The 24,497-nt window shown below is 45.1% G+C and overlaps 1 protein-coding gene across 1 annotated transcript; it reads right to left on the reverse strand.

The window, feature by feature from the left end:
• Positions 1–442: 442 nt before the first annotated feature.
• Positions 443–24,497, reverse strand: PTTG1IP (PTTG1 interacting protein). Its single transcript, XM_073551572.1, has 7 exons — positions 24,319–24,497; positions 21,553–21,605; positions 9,225–9,333; positions 6,959–7,064; positions 6,622–6,687; positions 4,491–4,537; positions 443–3,013 (listed from the first exon to the last, which is right to left on the reverse strand). The coding sequence occupies exons 1-7, from the start codon at positions 24,380–24,382 to the stop codon at positions 2,970–2,972; spliced, it is 489 nt and encodes a 162-aa protein (XP_073407673.1). The 5' UTR covers positions 24,383–24,497; the 3' UTR covers positions 443–2,969.

Below are 24,497 nucleotides of genomic sequence, written 5' to 3' on the forward strand. Positions count from 1 at the left end.
GAATTGAGGCAGTTCTGAAGGCAAAAGGGGGTCCAACCCGTTACTAGCATGGTGTACCTAATAAAGTGGCCAGTGAGTGTATGTCAGAAAGGAGTTAAAAACAGAGGATAGAGAAAACATGACTTCCAGGGCTACTTTGTAAAAGTGTTGCAGCCAAGGATAGATTTTAGGCAGTGTGCTTCTCCGCACTTCTAGTTATGAAAGGATGATCAATTTAAAAATACGTTTGGAAAAAGGTTCAGGATAAATTTTACATCTCCCATTCAATTATTGAACACCTTGACTGCTGGAGTGTTGACAAGAAGGAAAAAAAAAAAAAATGAAACCCCACACTGAGGTAAAAGATTTGCATTAGTCTAAGGCTGCATATTTTATTGGATGAATGCCTAATATATTACATGATGCAATTCAGTCCGGGATACATAACGACACATACAGCAAGTAGTTTGGTTCTTTTTATTAGGTTTAAAAAAAAAAAAAATTCATGAAAAATTACATTAAGGTATTCATAAAGTAATCAAATCTGCTACATCAAGAAGTGTTAGTGTTACATTAACATTATGCAACCTGTTAATGCATTTTGATCAAGTTACTTATAGCACAAGTTACGGTATATTGTTACAGCTCACGTTCAGGATGTGTATAAACCAAACGGATCTACAGTTAGAAAAAAACATTACATTCATGTTACAAAGTAAAAAGTGGCAAGTGGAAAAAAGCTTGCAGTATAGACCTTTTCATAAATAGGACTAAATAATGGCACTTCTATATAAAGGCACTATAGAGCGGGGCACAGCCACGTACCCATCAAGGAATTTAGAAGTCAAGGCGGCATTTATTCAACATCTATGAAACATATTTGGCTTAAGTTATATATCCCTGAACAAGATGTACCTGGGCGCTAGCACTCTTCACAATAGATACGGCTGCATTTATCCCATATATTTTTGGCCAGAAAACAAAATAGAAAAAATATAAGGCACTGACCGAATGTGATATTTGTATATCATACATTACAGGATATTGCAAAATGAGCAAATTTCCAGCACTTTACTGCACCATAAAGGTCACATTATTTTTTCAACATATGATCTAAAGATTAGTAACATCTACAGAACAAAGACATTTTGCAGCAATAGTTGGATTTCCAAGCTGCACTCAAGTGAGCCCGGATCAACAACTTAGTATTGAAAAGGCTGCAACTGCCACAAGCGTTCACCATTTAAAGGTGTCATCCGATGCTAGGAAAGAGAATTTTCTTAGGGATGGACTATTATAATCTGAAAGAGGCATACTGCCTTACAGTCACCCCAAAGATCCAGCACAGGCAGCTGTGGTCAGAAATATCTGATGACGTGCTGTCCTAGTCACAGGCTTCCGTGGTCCTGAGACATCTGGACGGCGCAGTCACAGCTTCTAGAGCAGGAGCGGACCGAAAGAACAACCTGAGAGATCCATGGGGGGGGGGTGGGGTTGGGAGACAGCAGGCAAGTATATGCTGGCATTTGTCATTTTACAACAATTCATTTTGGTCACTGGGGCCCTCCCATCATTCTCTAGAACTGGGGCCCTAAGGAGCTCCAACTGAATGGAGCGGTGGTCAATCATGGGCACTGCCACTGCATTCAGTCTAACAGGATTGCTGAAGATCAGTTGAGCTCAGATCGCTGCCACCTCAAGTCCCATCAGAAATGAATGGAGGAGCAGCAGCGCACATAATCGTCACACCAATCAGCCAGAGGTCTTTAGGGACATAGTTCTTGAATCGATGGGGGGGGGGGGGGGGGTCTCCAGCTGTCAGACCTCCATTGCCACGGAAAGGTTGAGAACACCCCTTTAAACAGGCCAAAAAGTAGGGATTTCAGTTGGCTATTCCAAAACTAAAGCCCTGATTAAAAAAGTGTTTACATTCTAGTGCAAAACATTGAACATTTGCAATATTTTTGCACAACATGGGGTTGTGCAAAATTTCTGCAGCTGATTTTCATACCAATTTCATCTAGCTCTGACTGGACTGCAGTAAGATTTGTGGTGAGGCGAATGCCACATTTAAGACTCGCCTGATTCAATAAGAGGTGTGCACCTCCTAATGAATCCGGCAACTCTCACTTCTATACAACCTCCCAATCAAGACTGGGGTGAACAATGCTGGTCTTTATGAATTATGACCTGCGGCGTATTTTTTGGCTCTCAAATCATTAGTTTATGGCCATTACTAAAGCATGAGAAAGGAGGGTCAAGAACTTGTCGAGATTAAAGTGTTTAACACTAGACAATCCCACAGGGTGGCGCATGGAAAATCCCCTTCATGTGATCAGCAGCAATGTGAGGAGGAACCCAGGATTAAGAGTTCAATTCATTTCCCGATGCAAAACAATAAAGCAGGAGATTTCATCATAGGACAGATCTCCTCTAGCCAAAAAGTGAGGGATTTGAGCAGCGCAATGCAGACATAAAATAAGTTTCTATCCCAGAGAACCCCTTTAAATACTCATTCTGGACTTTAGTGACACCTACATAATAGATGTGTTTTAGAATATACAATATGAAACTGAAAGTTCATGTATTGTTTGCTTAATGCATGATATTGGGGGGCTTAAGAAAAAAAAAAAAAAAATCAGAACAGCAATATATAAAGTACACGAACAGTGGTTAACTATAAAGCAAATGGAGTGTTCAAAAAGAAAAAGATAAAAGTAACCTGAAATATTGAAACCAACTCAAGGGTGACAAGGATTTGCACATTTGAAGCTGGGTAAGGAACACTTGTAAAGTAGCTAGACCCAACATCTCAGCAGGAGAGGAGGGATGGATGGTCTGACGTCAAGGAGGAGATTTCTTTCACAGTTGGTCCCATCAGTACAATCAAGGGGGAATGGTCACTGCTGGAAAAAGATGTGGGTTCACACAGTGTGAAGAAACTGCTGTTTTTACAAAGTGAAATCCTTAAGTTCTGAATGTTTCGGGCCTTAACTGTCAAACTTGGAGTAGGGATTATCTTCCTTAAACAAACCTACAAGTGAAGAGAAGTGAAGATATGTTATAAAGGAACCATAGCTTAACTATACTGTGAGAATTCTTGCATTATCAGGAAATTTTTTTTTTTTTTAAAGAAACATCAATTTGTTGTAATATAGAGAAGAACATTGTAGATTTTATTCATTAGCTATAGGTTGAGATGGACTAATGTCTACCTTCAACCTTAAAGCGAACTTGTCAGCAGGATTTTGCTAAGAAAACTACAGGCATTGTCATTTCATGTTGCCGCTGTTTTACTGATTATAATGATATCTGAGGTGAAGAAATCCATCTTGTGGTTCTTGTGTAATGAGTGTTAGAAGTTTTCAGTTAATGCTATGCCCGTGCTTTGGGGTGGGACTGTAGGCAGAGTCTTATCTCCCTGCTCTAAGCCAGAGAAACCAAGGAGAAACCTGCCCACACGCAGCCCCAAAGCACAAACAGTCTGTCTCTATGATAAGGAACAGGTTTGTGCTTCATGGCGGTCTGTGGGAAAGGTCTCTTCTTATCTTCCTGCTCTAAGCCAGAGAAACTAAGACCCTGCCTCCTGACCCAACCCGGAGCACGGGCATATCATTAACTAAAAACTAGCACTGATTACACAAGAACCACAAGATGTATTTCTTCACCCCAGGTATCATTTTAATCAGTATAATTGCACCAACCTGACAGTGTCTGTACTTAGCAACATTTTACTGACAGGTTCGCTTTAAAACCCCAACTTGTTAGTCCAGAAGAAGGCAAAAACTCCATGGGGAAAGACAAAATAACTCCAGATTAGGGGAAAAATTTAATCTTGACTCCACATACATCAGACTAGTTCCCTGGATCAATGTTCCAGCACAAAATCTAGTGCTTATGACCTGTAATACTATATATTTTGAGAAAGTCAGACATTTCTATAATTTTAGTAGTGAATCAACCATTACAACATCATATTTTGGGGGGGGGGGGGGGGTTCCATATTATCACTGCTCTTTCAGTGAAGAATCTATTACATAATCTGAAGAAATAACTAGAAAAGTGTTTATCCCTCAGTTATATGGCGCCCACATTTCCCATGACACCCACGTGAAGCCGACTCCACGATCATTTTCCCTAATCCCCAGTTTTCAGTTACCTCCAAAATCCTTGTCTAGGCATACACATCTACTGTAGTGACCGCCATAGGGAAAGTCTAAGATTGCACGATGGAACACGAAGGAATGCCACTATGCAATGCAACAGGCTGATCTGCCGGGTTGCTCTTTATTCTGGCACAGAGACCTTATAAGAAGCATAGACCTGAGAATGCCTGCTCCGTCTCCAACTATTAGACATCCAATACAGGCTGGTTCATAGGCTTTTTTATTTGCATTTTACAGCTTTGGGGGCAGGGGGAAGCAGAATCCAGATATCAGTATGTCCCCAAACCCTTTTACATTTTTAATTGACACTAACTGCTAAGGAGAGTAAAAAACCCTGAAACTTACCATATTTCTTCCTTATTTCATCGTGTCGGGACTTCATCTGGACCCTCCTGACAATACAGAAATATATACACATAATATGAAACCATAAACTGACTGAACCCCAGATATACCATGTGCTATTGACAGAATGGACACCATCTAATTCAAGTCAGTTCATGGCACCCAACACATGTCCTGTCCTCCCCCTAGGAGCACAATACCGGAGGGGACCTCATCGCGAACCCATCTGACGGGATAATGAAGTAGCTCCAATCAGCTCTATAGCAGTTTTCCTACTTTGAAGAATTCTTTTTTTTTTGCCGGGCACCCTAGTAATTAGATCACGTGTGGTACTAATGAGACACATAGGTATCAGATGTATATGTATGGTACCCGGCAAAGTTTTAGTTTCTTTGCAGTAACTGAAATCACACATTGCTTAAGTCATATAGGAGGCCGTCGAGTTCAGGAGACACACGGCCGATCTGTAAAAGGTCCATACTCTGACCACAAGACATGGATGAGCCAAATTAATTTTCTTCAGTCAACACAGAGCTGTGCCACTTCTGATTAACAACTGTCGTTTTAATCACCTAATCATGGGGGTGCCAGGAGTCAGACCCCCAATGGTCTCAAATAGAGGATGCATCCTAAAAAAATCAGTTCATCAATATTAGGAGTCGTAGAAAGGTCATTTAAGAAAGAACTGGCCAACCCTCTAATATTCTATTACATACAGAAGGAAGCCATGACCATAGCCAAACAAACCAGCAAGGCACTCGCAAACTTACTACAAAAATAAAAATTTCACCTTACTACTTTCCATCATGAGTGGCGATGCCTGTTCTTTAATACTTAAAGGGATTGTCCACTACTAGAACAACCACTTGAACTAAATGTTTGGCTCCAATAAAATTAAAAAAAAAACCTATACTCACCTCCTGGGGCTCTCGTGCAGTGGAATGACACGTGATGTCATTCCAATCAGCGCTAACGTCACAGTCCCCGCCTTCATACACACTGAACATGAGCGTCAGATCAGCTACAGCCCTGACTTGCTCTTCATGTTCAATCTGTACAATGGCAGAGACATCGACGCCACCGCTGGAACGCTGCCAGCACGGGAAGAGAGTATAGGTTTTTCTTACTTTATCGGAGCCAAATATTTAGTTCAAGAAGGGGATGTCCTAGTGGTAGACAATCCCTTTAAAGGGAACCTGTCACCAAGTATTCTTTATACGAAGTACAGCCAGCATCTGTGAGCCCCAATATACAGCATACCGGTCCAGTAGTTTGCTCTGCCCTCAGCAAAGACAAGTACGCCCATGCAGGAGCATGACGCTGGACACTGTGGATAATGTAGGACACATCCACATGAAGCAGGGGAAGGAGGACGGCCATCACAAGAAAAGAGGAGGTATCAGATCAAGACCAGAGGCGCCCATCAGACAGGCCGGTCTAAGTATAATAAAAGCTATTTTTTTTAGCCTTGCAGAGCGGGTTGAGGATGCGCGTACTAGAATGCGGTCACCCAGGACTTGCAGGTGCTGGTCCTACTTTATATGGTGAAAACGTGGTGACAGGTTCCCTTTAAAAAAGGCCAACAGTAAAGCATATAAAGTAGTGAGACCGATACCCAAAATAGGGAGCCCAATCCTTAATTTTTAATGTTATCTGACTTTGCTAAAGCCTTACTTCATCATTGGGGGATTTTTAGTATATTGAGGGCATCAATAGCATCACAACTTTGATGCAATCCTAAACATGTAAAAGTGGAAAGTGGGTGATAATCAGGACCAGAATGTTTAGGTCATGCCTAGTGTTATCTAAGCATGCTTGGGTGCTAATCGAGTCTTCAGTGTGCTCAAAATACTGTTTGAGTCGCGACAGCTGCATACCACGCAGCTGTTCGACATGCAGGGGATCAACTAACAAACAGGTAATCCCTGCATGTGTTGCGACTGTGGAACGGCTGTTATACATGCAGCCGCGGGGACTTGAACATAGTATTCAAGCACGCCGAAGACACACTTGGCACCCGAGCATGCTCAGATAACACCTTATCCAAGCACGTTGGCTCAGCACTAGTCACGCCAGAAGATATTTCTGCATGTGGCCAGTGTTCTCCCTGTATCCATTCTACTTCTCTTACCTTTCTTCCTGGCGGACTCGTCTCTCCTCGTTCTCTCTCATGGATTTTTCAGTCTCTAGACTTGAGCTAAAGGGGGAAAACAAAATAAAATAGATATATAGTCTGATGGCATGTCTGCTCCTATTAAGCAATAAAGTGGTCAGAAGAAGAGGGAGGCATGTAGACCTCCTTTACACAATGTAAACTTATAACTTCTCATTGTGTAAAACTGCTGTACAGTAAAGATGTTAAAAAAAAAAAAAAAAAAAAAAAAAAAAAAAAAAAAAAGAGTGCAAGAACCTGGGAAATTATTAAACATCCCCACTGAGCCACCCATCTGATACCGGATCGCACTTACCTTCTGTTCTTCTTTTTCCTGCAACAGCAGCAGCAGCAGAGGATCAGGGACAGGATGATGACTCCTCCGATCACAGAGAGGGTAATAATCAAAGCTTCAAAGTTAACTGAAATAACAATACATTTTGTCATCAGTACAGACGTGACCGCTATACACAAACAAGGTGTGATGAAAAGGATCTGGAGATAGAAGCAGTAAGTGTGCAATCCTGTATTACCGCCCCCACCATAAACTCCTGTAATATAACGAGTTATGAGGACTATAGTGTAAAAACCACCATTCCTTCATAATTATAAAAAAAACAACCACTCCTATGAAATGGAGGAGATAAAAATTAAATGAGTCAGTGGCTGCAAAATCCAGGCCCTGAGCTTCTTACAGCAAGTCACATGAGAGCACATGAGCATTCCTCAGCGCTCAGAACGAGATTTGTGCAGCCGGAGGCGACAGGATCCAGATACCAACAGAAGGATAAGAAGATTGTGCCGGTATAACAGGAGGAGCCATAAATTCAGCTGAAAACTCGCAAGCCATAAGATTTTATCCAACCTGAATGCTGAGCTCTGTATAACCCAGCCCACACCGCTTTCTGTGCACTCTGTGCATATGCAGAAAGCTGCCAATCAGTGATTGAGGCGGGGTTTGACTACATGGCAGCAGGTTAACTAGTCCGTTCTCTGGATGATAATTTTAAGAAAAACTACAACAAGCAGCCTAGTATTTGATATGTCGCTGGAATCAGGATCTCTGCCCCTGCATTATATTTCACTCATATTAGGTATTGATAGACTCCCTTTAACCCCTTTACAACCTAGGTACGTTTAAGATCGCCTTCTTCCCTTTGATGCGGGCTCCAGTGATAAGCCCGCAACTTTTCCAGCACATGTCAAACCCCGCCCATGTCACAACTGTGGGTCGCCGATGGGTTGGCATGAAAACCCTCAGGTTGTCATTGCCGAACTGCTATGAGCACCGCCCTGCAGTCAGCACTCATAGCAGATGATCAGTTTATCTACACGTAGCATGGCTAAAGCCCTGATGTGTGTAGAATAAGTGATCGGATGATCGCAGCTTCTAGTCTACCGTGTAGCCTATTAAAAGGTAGTGAAAAGTAAAAAAAAAAAAAAAAAGGCTTTAAAAGTATTTTTTTAAATGATATATGTTACATACTTTTAAAACCTTCTTTATTTTTTTACTTTACACTTTCAGATTATAGGATAAAGATTAGAGATATATATTTTCATGTGTTTCCTGCATTTCTCACCAGTTTCCACCTCTGCGGGCACCATTTCTAATGAGGTCTCACATACACAGAACACATGGATGCCTGCTCTTTCCTTTGAGAGTGCAGATAGAAGCAGATATATGGAGGACATTGTACAACAGTTCTGAGCTGTGTAGATGTGAATCCAGCTCAGAGGGGAGAAGATACTTGTCAGAAAGCTCAGCACAATCTTTGTTTTCTCACTACCATCACTCCTTCTCCCCACATAATATAAAAAAAACATGTAGTCTGACATCTCACAGTGCTACATCACGAAACAGTCACTGACCTCAGGGAGACCAGTCAAAGAAAACACTGCGGCAGCCGGCAAAGGCGCACAATCAGTAAAGTCCTAGGTGCAATGCTCCCTGGGAAATACAGATATGCAAATAAAGTCCGTGGAGCCTCATTTAAGAGTCTCAAACATGGGACTAGCCAGATCTTCCTCCAGGGCCTTGGCCTTTCCCTTGTCATATCTGTAATCTCGTAAAGAGCTGGATATTGACTTAAAGGACCACTTAATATGGTGGTTTCCGAAAGGAGCCACTCCTTGGCAGGGTCCTTCCCTGGAGGAAGATCTGGCTAGTCCCGTGTTTGAGACTCTTAAATGAGGCTCCACGGACTTTATTTGCATATCTCACAGTGCTGGCAGTCTATCTTGTAAGAGCAACACTGAATTGAGCTGTACCCCCCACCACAGTGAATGAGGAGTTCAGAAGGTAGAGGCGATCAAGCGGCTCATAAATGGAGAAAGAAGGAACAATTCTAAAGTACATTAAAGTCTCATATAAATCCCCTGTACTATTGATTTGTACAAAGTACAGCACAGTCCCAAGTAAAATCAAATAGAAAGCTATAACACTGGAAAATGCGAGGAAAAAAAAAAGTCACACTTCCTGGAATTGTCTGTTTTAAATGAAAACATACCTTTAGTATGTAACCTAGAAAACCATCAGAGTTGGTGTATGGGACAATTGACACAAACGTCAAATATTTACTCACCCCAGCATATCCCCCAGCGGGCATCCTTTAGTGTACACAGCGATGACGAAGGCAGGATGCGTCTAACAGGATAATCCACACACTTGCTGTCTGTGTTGCACCACAAACACTAAAAAGGGAGAAAACCATCAATGTGTCAATTGCAGAGAATTCCAACAACACGTTCACAGACCAGCAATCCTGCCCCCCGAGGATCTAATACAACCACGTGCATGAGCCCCAAATCCCATCTCTTAGACTGGCCTGTGGCAAATCTACAGCTCCCAGCAAGGCTCAGGCCACTGCTATATGTGGTGTGCACACTGAGTAGTTATGCAGAGCTAGACAAGGTAAGAGCAGACAGAACCAATTTATGGGCAACATAAGAGCTGTGTTCACACTGGCTAAATAACGTCTACCATAGACGGCAACCTGTCACTGACAAACCCCAAGGCGTGCATCAGGTGGCCAGGAGAGAACAGAACTCCACCAGGCTGCAGTAGTGGGCAGCACATTATGCCTCAACACAAACTACTTGAGACTATTTTTATTTTTTCTCCTCTTTTTCTAAGAGCCATAATTGTATTTTATTTTTCCATAAACATAGCTGTATGAAGGCTTGTTTTATGCAGGACGAGTTGTAGGAAACCACTGACTTTACTATGTGATGTAGGAAGGGGAATCAAAAGTTACATATAGAAAAAAAAAAAAAAAAAAGTTTGTGGGCTCTCATGTAATTTTTATAACCAGCAGAGGGAAAGCCGACAGCTAATGTTAATATTCTGGGAAGGAGCCAAAAGCCATAAACAGTCTCCTATGAACATGTGGCTGGGCTTTACAGGAGTACCAAGGCGGCAGCAACAGGGCTTTTTACAAGCCTCGACACCCCACCGGCATCCCGCAATCAACAGAACATACACTCCATCAGGATGGTGCACTTTAAATGTTGCTGTCAATGAATGACTTTGCAAATAAAGAGTTGAACAGCAGCAGTCAGAGCTCGCTCCAACCAATGCGGTTAGACGCAGATGACTGCTCTACAGCACAGCCTCAGAGTTGGCTCCATGACTGGTACAAGTCATAGCGTAAAGGTGAGACATGGAATTTGGGAATTGATTTGGCACACAACTTGTTACAGACATTAACTATAGGAGTCCACTACGTGATCACTGCAGATTATTCATAGATCAGATCATTACAATGGTGCGGGGAATGAGACGTTACATTAAACAGAAGAGATTAGATCAGAAAATGCACATTTACGTAGGACGACATGACCATCAGTGCCATTTCATGATTACGTGCAGGTCCGCTCTATAGGTCTGGCACATGCAGCGAGGGAAAAAAAAAAAAAAAAAAAAGAGAAAAGAGAAAAGCCGAAAAGAACACCACTTATGATGAAACAGTTACTCATAAAACAGAAGTAAATTCATTAGAAACAGAAGCACAGGGTCAGCAACCTGAAGGATTACTCATGATTTCTAATCATGAAGAGGCAGATTTGTTTTGTTTTATTTATTTTATTACTTCTGTGCTTTGCTATTAGAGTTACCTACAATAAGTTTCTAACTGAGAAAGATTTCACTGGTGACAAAGACTCGGCTCGTACATAGTTTGGCCTTTTTCATGGTAACATACGGATGTGAAACCTGGACAATAAAAAAACAAGACAGAAGAATCGACACCTTCAAAAAACCGGATTACTTACCGGTAATACTCTTTTGTAGAGCCACGACAGCACCCACTGAGAGAGGGGATCCGCCCCCAGGAACAGGAAACCTACAGAGAGATAAAAGGGGCGGTCCCCCTCGCTCCCTCAGTTGGATTACAGAGAACAAGAGGAACCGCCACACATGCTTTAGTCAATTTGCTCAGTAAGCGATTCTAGCATATATTTATATACAGCTTCTATCCTTCACCCACCAGAGTGAACCACATGTACATATATCAAGGGAGGGAAGTGAGCGGGTGCTGTCGTGGCTCTACAAAAGAGTATTACCGGTAAGTAATCCGTTTTTTTTCTCTTCGCCACGACAGCACCCACTGAGAGATTTTCAGAGATAATCACCTGGGAGGGCCCACCGTGTTAAGGACAGATCTACCAAAGGCCAAGTCATCGGAAGAAGACAAATGTAGCCTATAGTGATTATAAAAGGCAGAAGGAGAAGACCAGGTTGCGGCCTTACCTCTTACCCACCTCTAGGGAAACAGACCAATATTAGCTCAATTGGGACTTCCGTCCTTTTGGCCCAGGAAGAAGATATGGCTCCTGCAGAATGTGCCCTCACGCCCTGTGGCGGGCCTTCTTTTTTTTGTCAAATATGCCAATGCGTTTCTGATCCACACTTCTTGTTACCCTGGAAAGAGACAAAAAGAGCCCTGCTCTGCCTCCAGGGCCTAGAGTTATCTATATAGACTAAGATGGCCCCCTTTACGTCTAGGCCATGCTATCTTTCCTTCTCTGGTGTTGCCGGGCTATCATAAAAAAAGAGGGAAGGTAGATTTTTTGGATCTATGGAATTTAGCAGCCTTCTTAGGGAGGTAGGACGGTCCGTCTTTGACACTATTCTGCCCTGAAATATTGTCAGGATGGAGGATCTATTGACAGGGTCTGGAGATCATGCATCCTCCTTGCCGATACTAGAGCTGCCAATATGGCGGCTTTCAACGAAACGCACTTTATTGAGGTCAAGTGTATGGGCCCGAATGGTCCCTGTGTGAAAGCATCTAGGACTAAGCTAAGGTCCCCAAGGCGGTCCTTGAAGAATGTGAACCGGGTTTGCTTGCTGACAAGCAAAGATCGAGCTACCCCTTTGTTGCCCACACGTTATAATTATAGTTGGCCTCCAGAGCCGAAACTTGGAATTTTAGGGTGTTACCTGCAAGTCCGAACTCACGCCCCTCCTGCCGGAACTCTAATATGGCAAGGAAAAAGACCCTCACCGGAAAGGTCTGCTGAATGGAAAGTTTAAAGTTTTTCCTCCAAGAGGGTGCCAAATAAGTCATCTGCTTAGCTTCAGTAACTGCCCCTCAAATTACATGCCGTGAGGCGTAGACCTTTGACCTGAGGGTGTAACAGGGTCTTTGTGAGCGCAGGTCCCGATCCAGAGGGAGAACCCATGACATGACTCTCAGCCATGAAACCCATGGCTTTTTAGCCCCACCGGCTATTAAGATGACTCTCGCTCCTTATTACCTCATCATCCTGGTAACAGCTGGCGACCATAACATCGGAGGGTCTGGTGAACCGTCCAAGGGTTTAGAAGGGCGTCGAGTACATGCCCTGTACAGTGGAGCGAACCTTTCGACCTGTCTATTGTAGCCAACAGATCTATCTCCGGCATGCCCCATATAGCCGCTATCATCTTGAAGATGCCCCGGCTGAGCACCCATTCCTCTTGATGCCGGGTAGGGTGGCTGAGGTGTGCTCCGGAATTGTCCACTCCACTGACATGGAGAACAACCAGGAACAGGTTCTGAAGTTATTAGCCTGATAAAAACAGGTCAATAGGAACAACAGGTATGTTTTGGCTCTCTGCAGGATTCTCTCTGGGGTAGATATCAGAGTTCTTGACCGTATTCCTCCTCATACTATGAAGGTACCATATCATACCATGAAGCATCCTGAAGTGATATGAGGTCCTCTGAAGTACCATGAGGTACCATGAAGTACTCTGAAGCACCAAGTACCGTGAAGTACCATGAAGTACTCTGAAGCAATGTGGAGTACCTTGAGGTACCATGAAGTACTATGAAGCACTATGAAGTACCATGAAGCACTATGACGTACCCTGAAGTACTTTGAAGCAATGTGAAGTACCTTGAGGTACCATGAAGTACTCTGAAGCACTGTGAAGTACCATTAAGTACCATGAAGTACTAATAAGCATTATGAAGCCCTATGAAGTACCATGAAGCACTATGAAGTACCATGAATTACCATGAAGCACTATGAAGTACTTTGAAGCAATGTGAAGTACCTTGAGGTACCATGAAGTACTCTGAAGCACTGTGAAGTACCATTAAGTACCATGAAGTACTAATAAGCATTATGAAGCCCTATGAAGTACCATGAAGCACTATGAAGTACCATGAATTACCATGAAGCACTATGAAGTACTTTGAAGCAATGTGGAGTACCTTGAGGTACCATGAAGCACTATGAATTACCATGAATTACCATGAAGCACTATGAAGTACCATGAAGTACTTTGAAGCAATGTGGAGTACCTTGAGGTACCATGAAGTACTCTGAAGCACTGTGAAGTACCATTAAGTACCATGAAGTACTAATAAGCATTATGAAGCCCTATGAAGTACCATGAAGCACCATGAAATACCATGAAGTACTATGAAGCACTATGAAGTACTATGAGATACCATGAAGTACAATGAAGCACTATGAAGTACCATGAAGTACCATGAAGTACTGTGATGCAATATGAAGCACTATGAAGTACTGTGAAGGTACTATAGAGTACCATGAAGTAATATGAATCACTATGAAGTACTATGATGCAATACTAAGTATGAGGCAGTACTATGAAGTACCATGAAGCAATATATATTATGAACCACAAAGGATGCACAATGCAGCACTATTCAGTACTATTATGCCATCTGAAGTACTATGATGCAATACTAAATATGATGAAGTACTATGAAGTACCCTGGCATACCATGCAGCAATATTATGCGCTATGACATACTATGATGTACTATGGCGCAACAAGAAGTACCACAAGGTACTATGACACACATATGACCTATCATGAAGTACCATGAAGCAATCTGATGAGCTATGGCACACTATGATGCAACTAGAAGTACTATGAAGTACTGCAACATATCACGAAGTACCACAAAGCAAATATGACGTACCATGAATTATATCATTGGCTGCGTGTGCATCACTATTTGCGCTTTTTCTCTTATTTTTTTGATTCATCTTTGGCGCATGTTTGCAGCGGGCCGTAATATTTGTTAATTTATACAGTGGTGTCCACATCTCACTGCATATCTTTCGTACTATGAAGCACCATGCAGTACCCTGAAGTACTATGAATTACCATGAAGTATTCTATGATGCAGTACGATTCATAGAGCCGCTATGACGTAATACGATACATCCAGACTCTATTAAGCCATATGATATACATAGGCCCCATGGGGTACAGACAGACTTACGGCCCCGCTTGAAGGTGCTAAACAAGAGACCAGGCCCACAGTTACACTCAAGGGGGCACCTCTCAGAGTTCCAGATAACCCCCACTCTGAATGGTACATCTCAATTGTCAGAGTGACCTCACCCGAAGGAGCCAATTAACGAGCTGCAGCTGGCAATCTTCACAGAGACAATGCGCTGCTGAAGTCCCCCATAAGGCTCTCAGCACATGAAATTGTGTGTGCCTCTTGGACTGCTACCAGTATGCTGCTGTTTACCAGGATCTATGACTGGTATTCCATTCTGGTACTTGCCTGGCTTCCAGCTACTTAGCTGCTGCCATCTAACGAGAGCAGTCAGACTGGAAAGGCTGCCGACCCTTCCTTTATTTTTTTTTTTCTTTCTCGGAGAGCAGGAGGAAGAATGAGCAAACTCCTGCACACTGCTTCATTAACCCCTGCCGGGTGCTGTAGCCCCCCAATTGCAAGCCGAGGGTCTAGCTATACTGAGCCTCCCCTCCAGGGAAGCAGGGTGAGGTTAGTGCACTTTTTTTTTTTTTTTTTTTTCCTTTTCACACATCAACCAGACTAGGGATCATCAGCTGGTCTCTCTCCCACTCTGGTAATTGCCCGGCCTTCATTTGCTCAGCAGCCACCTAAAGAGCAGCCCCGCGTCTCCTTGATGATTAACACATGGTACCGGCTGTGGAAACTCAGCCTAAGATGTGGTCTGCTTCACCGTGTACCACCTCTTTCCGTGGAATCATTCTGTCTACCACTTTTATCCGTGGCTATACAAGGCCTTCAACTGCCTGCAGACCCTCTGCGCAAATGCGCGCCTGTTACATTCCAGCCATATCGTGCTGCATCCGTGAGCGACGATGGCCTCACCTGGCCCCTGCCTCACGCTGTCATTATCAGCCGAGAGGGGAGTCAATCTGCCTCGGCTCTCCTCTGAGACTCAGGCCCACCATGCCAAGCCCCCGGCTGCTGGCCTTCTGCGCCTCTCATACGCGCCATGTCGGCCTCTCCCGGTCTACGCTGTCGGACCGGAGCCAGTTCTACTCCAGCCATATGCTGCATCACCATGCCAAGCCCCCGGCTGCTGGCCTTCTGCGCCTCTCATACGCGCCAGGTCGGCCTCTCCAGGTCTACGCTGTCAGACCGGAGCCAGTTCTACTCCAGCCATATGCTGCATCACCATGCCAAGCCCCCGGCTGCTGGCCTTTTGCGCCGAGCTGCGCCCTCTTATATGCGCCATGTTGGCCTCTCCCGGTCTATGCTGTCGGACCGGACCATACCACTGACCATCGCCAGGAATCAGGTATGGAATCAGCGTTCAGCCTCTTACCGCAATCCGCATCATACCTGGGGATGCCGGTCTTTTGTTTTCATCTCAAGCACCTGTGGCACACCTTGCGTCCTGCACAAGCTCAGGGCATCATTCTCCACCCTGGCCTTGCTATCCCCAGTCTTCCTTTTGGGGCGGGGGGAGGGTCTTCATCCAGGTTCCCCGGACCCCTGACGCTGTGCCGCGCTTCGTAATGCGCAATCCCCTCCTAGGGATTTCCCAGGTGCTCCTCCACTGCACCTCCTGGTGAGCCAGGCACTCCTCGCCACGGCCTCACCCGCATTACCAGCAGAGGGGGGATTCCTATTTCGGATCTGCCCGTCGCTGCTTCCAGCTCTGGGGCCCCCGTTGCTCATATAATGCCGCGGGCGGCTACCAGGCCAGGAATCCTCTTCTCTCTGGGTTCCTTCCTAGGAACAGGAAACCAACTGAGGGAGCGAGGGGGACCGCCCCTTTTATCTCTGTAGGTTTCCTGTTCCTGGGGGCGGATCCCCTCTCTCAGTGGGTGCTGTCGTGGCGAAGAGAAAATGTGGTACTGGAGAAGGACGTTATCAATACCATGGACGGCAAGAAGAAGAAAATTCAAGCCAGACCTGTCACTCGAAGCAATGATCACCAAGCTATAACTTGCCTACTTTGGACACATCATATAAACAGAGCCATCTCACTGGAGAAGGACATCACGGTCGGAAGAATAGAAGGAACAAGGTGAAGAGGAAGACCAGCAACCCCATGGCTTGACAATATCAAGATAACAGTGGAGTGGACCCTGGTGGACCCATCTAGGCTTAGGGTACCGTTACACATAGTGATGCACCAGTGATCCCAATGATATGGGTCGCTGGTGCATTGCTAAGTGGTCACTAGTGAGCTGCCACACAGGCAGATCTCACCAGCGACATCGCAGGGGTCGGGGGTCGCTACTTACCTGTCAGTCGCGGCGATCCTGACGTCCTCCCGCCCGCGTCCAAGCGTCGCTCGTCGTCACAGCAGGAAGCCCAGCAGGAAGCTGACTACAAGAAACGGTCCAGGACCTTCTCGCGCGACCAGCGATAACCAGCGGGGGAGCCGGTCGGAGGCAAGTATCACATGTAGCGATATCGCTAGCAATATCGCTGCTACGTCACAAAATCGGTGACTTTACAGCGATATTGCTAGCGATATCGCAGTGTGTAATGGGGGCTTTACACAAGATTGATTTTCCTACAGAATGTTCATCCAGTAGTCACATGGCTCGAGATCGAGCTGAAGGCTGCTAAAGCAATAGGTTCCTAAAGGAAAATAAAAGTTAAATCTGCAGAATGTCAAATTAATAAAATATACCAAAAAAAAAAAAAAAAAAAAAAAAAAAGTCATAAAGAACAAGTCTGAACACTGGCCTGCGACGCAGAAATTCCACAGCAAATCAATTTATGCTGCAGATTTTACCCATGGAAGCACCGAGCAAAATTCACACTTAACTAAGATATGCACTAAAATAAGAGGATGGGAGTTTGGGAAACAAAAATAATTAAAAAAAAAAAATCTAAATTTTCTAGACTGAACTGAGGTAAATGTTTTGTTATTTTGGCCAATATCTCTATAGCACATAAAGCCTATTATAATGGACGGAGAACAAGCACTGGCCAGTACATTTACAGAGCAGGCTTTTCAGGTAATACTTAAGGCCCTTTTACATTTAGCGATGCACCAGCGATCCAACCAGCGATCCCACCCGGTCAGGATCGCTGGTGCATCGCTAAATGATCGCTAGTGAGCTGCCACACAGGAAGATCTCACAGCGATGCAGCAGCGACGCAGCGCACGATGCTCACCTTTCACACACAGCGATCCTGCGTCCTCCCGCCCGCCTCCACGCGTCGCTGGACGTCACAGCAGGAAGCTGACGACGAGAAATGGAGCCGGACATTCTCGCGCGATCAGCGATGGACAGCGGGGGAGCCGGTCGCTGGTAAGTATCACACATAGCAATATCGCTAGCAATATCGCTATAACGTCACAAAACCAGTGACGTTTTAGCGATATTGCTAGCGATATCGCTTAGTGTAAAACCCCCTTTAGGTATTCAGCACATGTCATTGGCTTATCTATGCAGATTATGCACCCCAGGTGAGACCCAGAGCTGCGGGAATAACACTCATTGCAGAAGCCAAGAAGGACCCTAGGGGGGGGTATGTGAACATGTGCAGAAATTGCAGCAGATCTTTCTGCTGCCAATCCCAATGTGTTGGCAGGAAAAACGCCAAGCAAAATAGCTGTGTTTTTGCCATGTTTCCTTTACATGTGCTTTTGTTGCAGATATTCCCCTCATTAGTAACACTGAAATAATCCACAGGCTCCAGATTTAAAGCTGCAAGGGAAAAAATAAGCAAAGTGTGCATGAGACTTCAAGAATCGCATTCACTTTGCTGGTACTAGAAAATACTTTAAGATGTGACACAACACTGCACAAAAAAAAAAAAAAAAAGAATTATATTTGTGACTTTCCACATTGCTGAGTCTTAAATACACGGATGACTGGGCAATAAAACCATGTAACATAACTTAGAGATTATGCGGTATTTGACTAGTGAAATAACGAGTAAATATCTGCTTGTATTACTTCATCTCATAAAAGTCACAGCTGTGTGTCAGTGTAAGGACAGCGGACAGTGTAAGGACAGCGGACAGTGTAAGGACAGCGGACAGTGTAAGGACAGCGGACAGTGTAAGGACAGCGGACAGTGTAAGGACAGCGGACAGTGTAAGGACAGCGGACAGTGTAAGGACAGCGGACAGTGTAAGGACAGCGGACAGTGTAAGGACAGCGGACAGTGTAAGGACAGCGGACAGTGTAAGGACAGCGGACAGTGTAAGGACAGCAAGTGATCATCGTTAGAGGGGCATTCCTTCTCACTAGAATATGCCATCACTTTATGGTTGATAGCGGTTCAGTCTGTGGGCCCCCAGAGATCTGAATAATGACAGGGCTGCAGTGCTGACCCTCCATCCCTACACAGCGGTACGCCAACTGGTGTATAGACCCATCCATGTGCAAGGACTCATCTGTAGTCCGGGTGGCAAACACTACTGTGCAAGGGAAAAGGTAGAGCAGCAACAGAGCTAATCCAGAGAAATTGGATCGATTATGGCAATGACACAAGGCTCGAACTCTGATCAGAGTCCGTTTACTGTGATCCAATTCTTTTGAATGACAGAATTGTATCACAGGTGCACAGAAGATGGAGAACGTTATTTCTCCATCTTCACCATTGTCTGTGTCCGCAGACATAGGACTGCACTGTGATAACATCCGAGGGCAGTCAGATCTTTTACAAGTACCCATAGACTTGAATGGGTGAGCGTGATCGGGTTTACAGAGCCAAATCGCAGCATGCAATAATTTTTTCATGCCGAATCGGTACGAGAAAAAAAAAAAAAAAACAAAAACAAAAAAAAAAAAAAACAGTTGCACTGCCCCATAGTATAACATTGGTCTAGGTGCTATATGACAGAACATCAGATAGCAGATGTCCAAGATGTGGACGAGCCCTTAGTTGCGATAAGTATCAAATATGTCAGATTTAAGTTGAGAAAAGAAAGGTTTCATCTATATTCTATCAGTTTCATTCTTATGTGTGGGTTCTTTTAACTTTGAGATTTGTTTTATATATCAATAGATGAGCCACATCCTAAATACGGACAGACAAGTGCATGAAAAAACTAGACATCTGATTTTAACACGGACAGAACATGGATGTATCAGACTCAATGACCCCCCCACCACAAACTAAATGAATTTCTCAATTATTCATCCTTCCTCTACTAATCAACCTATACCAGATATAACTTCCTTGGGTGGTTCAACCACAACTCCCAATGAGTACGCTCACTATCTTGGGGTGTGTGCACACGTTGCGGATTCTGCTGCAGAATTTTCCGCACGGATCTGTCTAAATCCGCAGGTCAAAAGACCTGCGGTTTATTTGTGGATTTGTCTGCGGTTTGACACCTGTCATGGAGCAGGTGCCAAACCGCTGCGGAATCCACACAAAGAATTGACATGCTGCAGATTTAAAACCGCAGCAAATCTGCACAGAAAATTCCGCAACATGTGCACTGCGGTTTTTGATTTACACAGGTTATAAAAGGTACTGTACACTGCAGCAGAAACTGCTGCAGATCCGCAGGGCCAAATCCGCTGGGGATCCGCAGCAGAATCCGTAACGTGTGCACACACACACCCTTGGGGTCATATTGGACACAGAACTTTCCTTTATTGCCTATATCCATTTTCTCACTGCTCATGTTTTTTTTTTGTTTAAATGCAGGCCAACAACTCTAGAATCAGACATTTTCTCATCTTTGAAACTGCAAAAATTCTTATTGATGCGCTTATTCACTCATCTCTAGCCAACCTTTTTCCTCTAAAATCTACCCTCAATGCAGCAGCCAGGATTTTACTTGTGTCCAGATGCTACACTGATGCCTCTACCCTGTGCCAGTCAATGCACTGGTTACCCCTCCAGAACAGAGTACAATATAAAGTTTTCTCTGTCTCTCCCACAAAGCTCTCCACACTTCTGCACCACCCTACATCTCTATCAATCACTCTACCCATGTCCTCCAATCTGAAACTGATCTAAGACTAACATCCTCCATAATACAGACCTCTCACTTCCATCTCCAAGACTTCTCGTGCTGCACCAGTTTTCTTACTCCGGATGATCTGACTAATACCCAACCCCCACATTTTCACATTTTTAAGCATGCTTTAAAGGGAATCTGTCACAGGAAATTTGCGGGCTATGTAAATGTCCTGTGTCCAGTCCGATGGGCGGTGTTTCTTCTTCTTTTCTCCACCCCATCCATGGCAGCCATCCTTGATATTTTCCAGAATTAGAATAGTTCTCCATATTTCGCGCGTGCGTAAAGCAATCTTGCCTCGCACATTAGCAGTATGCTTCGCCCAACTGCGGGCAAAGCCGAAAATCATTACTGCGCATGCGTCGGTTCACTATGTCCCGTAACACAACGAAATACTTCCGGGACAGTGTACTGGCGCATGCACAGTAATGATTTTGGGCTTTGCCCGCAGTTGGGCAAAGCATAGTGCGCGAGGCAAGAGTGCTTTGCGCACGCGCAAAATCTGGAGAACTACTCTTAATCCGGAAAATATCGCGGATGGCAGCCACGGATGGGGTGGAGAAAAGAAGAAGAAACACCGCCCATCGGACTGGACACAGCATTTACATAGCCCGCAAATTTCCGGTGACAGATTCCCTTTAAAAACACATCTGTTTAGACAGGCCTATCACCTCACTTCACCAATCTAATTCTCCACTGCTCCCTCTTTCTAATTTTTCCTCAGAATCTGCTACTCCCATTTATTTGTCTCTACATGCTGCATACACCCCAACAGCACTTGCTAACTGCACAGAGGCCGATACTAGCTGATGACCGGATCATGCAGCCTATTTGAAATTCCTTATTAGGGCTCATACTCACATGAAAACTTGGCACTGATGCCGGCACTCGGACCGGAGCTTGCGACTGCATAGAAATACATGTAGCCACATGCTCCGGTCTGAGTGCTGGCAGCAGTGCCAGGTTTTCATGCGAGAGACTCGCATGAGAATCGTGCGAGTCTCCCGCAAGTGAGTATGAGCCCTTATAATGATGATCGGACCATACAAATAGCTTGTGGAGCTTCTGCATGAGTTTCCCAGTCAATTGTCCATGTGAAATTTTGCGCCTGGCACCTGGGATGTGTTCAGCTCTGCACCAATTCACAACAAAATAATGCACAATACAAGACAAAGCAACTGTCCTGACCCCTCCATGGATCTCACTTACCGACACATTCTTCAGACAGATCTCACACGTTGTGTTTGACATTGAGGAGCATTCTGAAAAACATTAATAAGCAGAAAGCAGTTACTTCATAGCAAGCACCTACACAAGTCACCAAGTGTTACATGGTTTACGGGCAAAAGCCACAGATTGTGCCTCTGTTCTCCTAGAGAGGTTGAGGGCAGCACCCTGCACACTCATAGCCCAATATTACACTGCTACAGTAATAGATGAATGGATTAGGAGCTAGAAGAAACGTTTTGTGCTTTGGACGTCACCGGTTCTTTATGTTGCACAACTTCCTTGTACAATATAGTTACACTCACATAAACATGCAGCCAATGACATTAGTCACCAGACAGGTAACTATTACAGGATTAACACCATGACTTGATAGAACATCAGGCCAACACTACAAGTGTCAGCGCGCTGCCAACAAACAGCAGGATTACACATCAGCCCAACAACGCAGCATGGGAAGTATGGCCGCTTCATACTTTGCACCTCGGCGGTGAAGAGCACAGCCAGTTAATAAGATTAGTTATTTCTCCAGCTGGTAAATCAGGGCACAGAATAATCACAGCAATGTTTATTTGGCCCTGGCACCAAGTGCAACTCTGAAAAAAGCGACTGTAGCAGCAGAAATAATTACAGCCCAGAGGAGGCCTCATCGTGAGCAAATAAACTAAAGGCCATAGTTCTATACAGCTCCCTGCAAATACAGAGCCTGGCACTGCCCAGGTCATCACCACATGCATCCAAAAGCCTAAGGAAAACCTCCAGCACCCAGGCCAAATGCCACACTATGAATGAAAACTATGGATCATGACAGATTAAAGGGTTTTTCCACTTCCAGGAAAATTAACCCAAAACACTTCGACACACCTCAGGGCTTGATGTGTATTTGGCCACAGCGGTGACCGTCCAACAGTGCACAGAACTGCTGGAACCGATCACTGTGCTTAGCAGCTGTGCCGAGGTAGCCGGCATGAACTACCGGGCTCAGTGATTGGCTACAGCGATGAGGTGCGCTGTCTACATGAGGTCACTGCTGTAGCCAAAACACTAAGACCTGAGCAGCGGAGGGGAGCTGGCACTGGACCCAAGGAGGGAGAGGACCTGCTCTGTTACTTCAGGCATTTTTAGAGAACTTGGGGTTCACGTTCCTGGAACTGGAAAACCCCTTTAAGGCTCAGGTCACGTCTACCCTGAAGCTTCTGTCATAACCAGAGAACACGGCCCACTGCTCTGTCTATTGGAAAGACGGATACCAGAGGACAACATGGACAAACAACGATGTTGGCTTCTGCTCAAAAGGAGACTCCAACACAGATGTGAGCACAGCCGTATGGTTCATTTACGCTGCAGGCAATCGGCACATCAGCTTGTAGGAAAGCTCACCAAAATTATAGACTTTTGTGTAAGAATGCCAAAGATCACCAGAGCGAACAGAACGCTCATTGGTTGAGGGATTGGATGATGTACTCCAGAAAAAAAATAGAAGTTATTGACAGCACATTGCCACCATGTAAAGAGAACGTGCTGCAGAAAGCATGGGGACACTATAATGGCATTAGTGATCGCTCTGCATCAACCCGAGCCAGGGGTCCCCAGTAACTGAGCAGCGAGAGACGTATAATGGGATTTATTGCTCCTTATCGGAGCTGAAACCCACATCTAAATGCACCGGCAGGCCATGGTCACACATTATGGTTTTGCAGCTTTTTTTTTGCTATTTTTTTTATGCAAACGCAAAACTGTTTGTACTGTTTGTGTTTACAGTACCAGCAAAACACATGAAATGTCAGACATCTCATGGACACTTGCTTTTCTTTTTCCCTGACTAAATTGGAAAACTGGCGTTCTTAAAACTGCAGCGTGTCAAGTTTTTCATGGTTTTTTTTTTTTTCACCATACAAAGCAAAAAAAAAAAAAAAAAAAACCCTGAAAAAACACAGCCATACGTTTTTTTGGGCGTGAATGAAAACTTTGTTACATATGTACTGTAGACCAGACGTAATCTGCACCAAAAGCGGCTATTTGTAAGCAGCACAGACGTGTGACTCCAGCCTTACAGGGACCCTATGGGCCCAGGAAACGGAGATTCCCATCTATAAAGTTATTTATCCCAAACCTGTCACCATTAGATCAGTGACGGTCTGACCCTACTGACCCCAAGAGGGGGCATCAAAGCCCCGTGGAAAAGCCACGGACACCAGTTTTCTGGCAGGCCGGTAGAGAACAGGGCATTACAGAGCCCCCGCTCAGGATTGGGGGCGCAGCGGCACAGTGATACCCCACCCTCAGGACCGGTGATAGTGACTACAGTATAGACAGAAGGGGCCACGAGACCTCCAGGGGGACACAGGGGGCAAATGACAGCACCGAGTAGGGTCCGCACCAGGCAGGGTACAGGGGGCATCTAGGCAAGCCCCACCGAGCAGAGGGCCCCCACAGGCCCACCACTGTCACTCAGGGGTTACCTCGGGGTATACACCACAGACACCTAATAACTGGGGGTCTCCACCAGGGTCAGTGACCTCTCAGCACATAACTGCTCCCACAGACAGGACTCACCACTCCTATAAGTTAGTACACCCCGAGTCCCACCTGAGCCCACAAGGCGCCCCCTGCACACCACGGCTGCCGGCAGTATTACAGCCATACAGGAGGGCGCGACTCGTATCCGCGTATAACGGGGATGTAGTCTCAGGGGAGAGCCCGGCACACCCGCCACGACGGAGGCAGAAGCTGCGCACAGCCACCCACCTGTAGCAGCGGAGGCAGCAGCCAGCAGCGCACACAGCACGGGCAGCAGCCGGCGGGGCCCCATCCTCAACCACCAGCAGCGACCTCCTTCTGCCAAACCGACCCGCTTACAACACGTGACCAGACCCAGAGCTGACGTCACCGACGCCCCCTCAGGCTCCAGCCCCGCCCCCGTACGA

The sequence above is a fragment of the Dendrobates tinctorius genome, unplaced genomic scaffold (genome assembly GCF_039654945.1).
Source record: "Dendrobates tinctorius isolate UK_male_01 unplaced genomic scaffold, ASM3965494v1 ptg000177l, whole genome shotgun sequence".
Taxonomy (NCBI): Eukaryota; Metazoa; Chordata; class Amphibia; order Anura; family Dendrobatidae; genus Dendrobates; species Dendrobates tinctorius.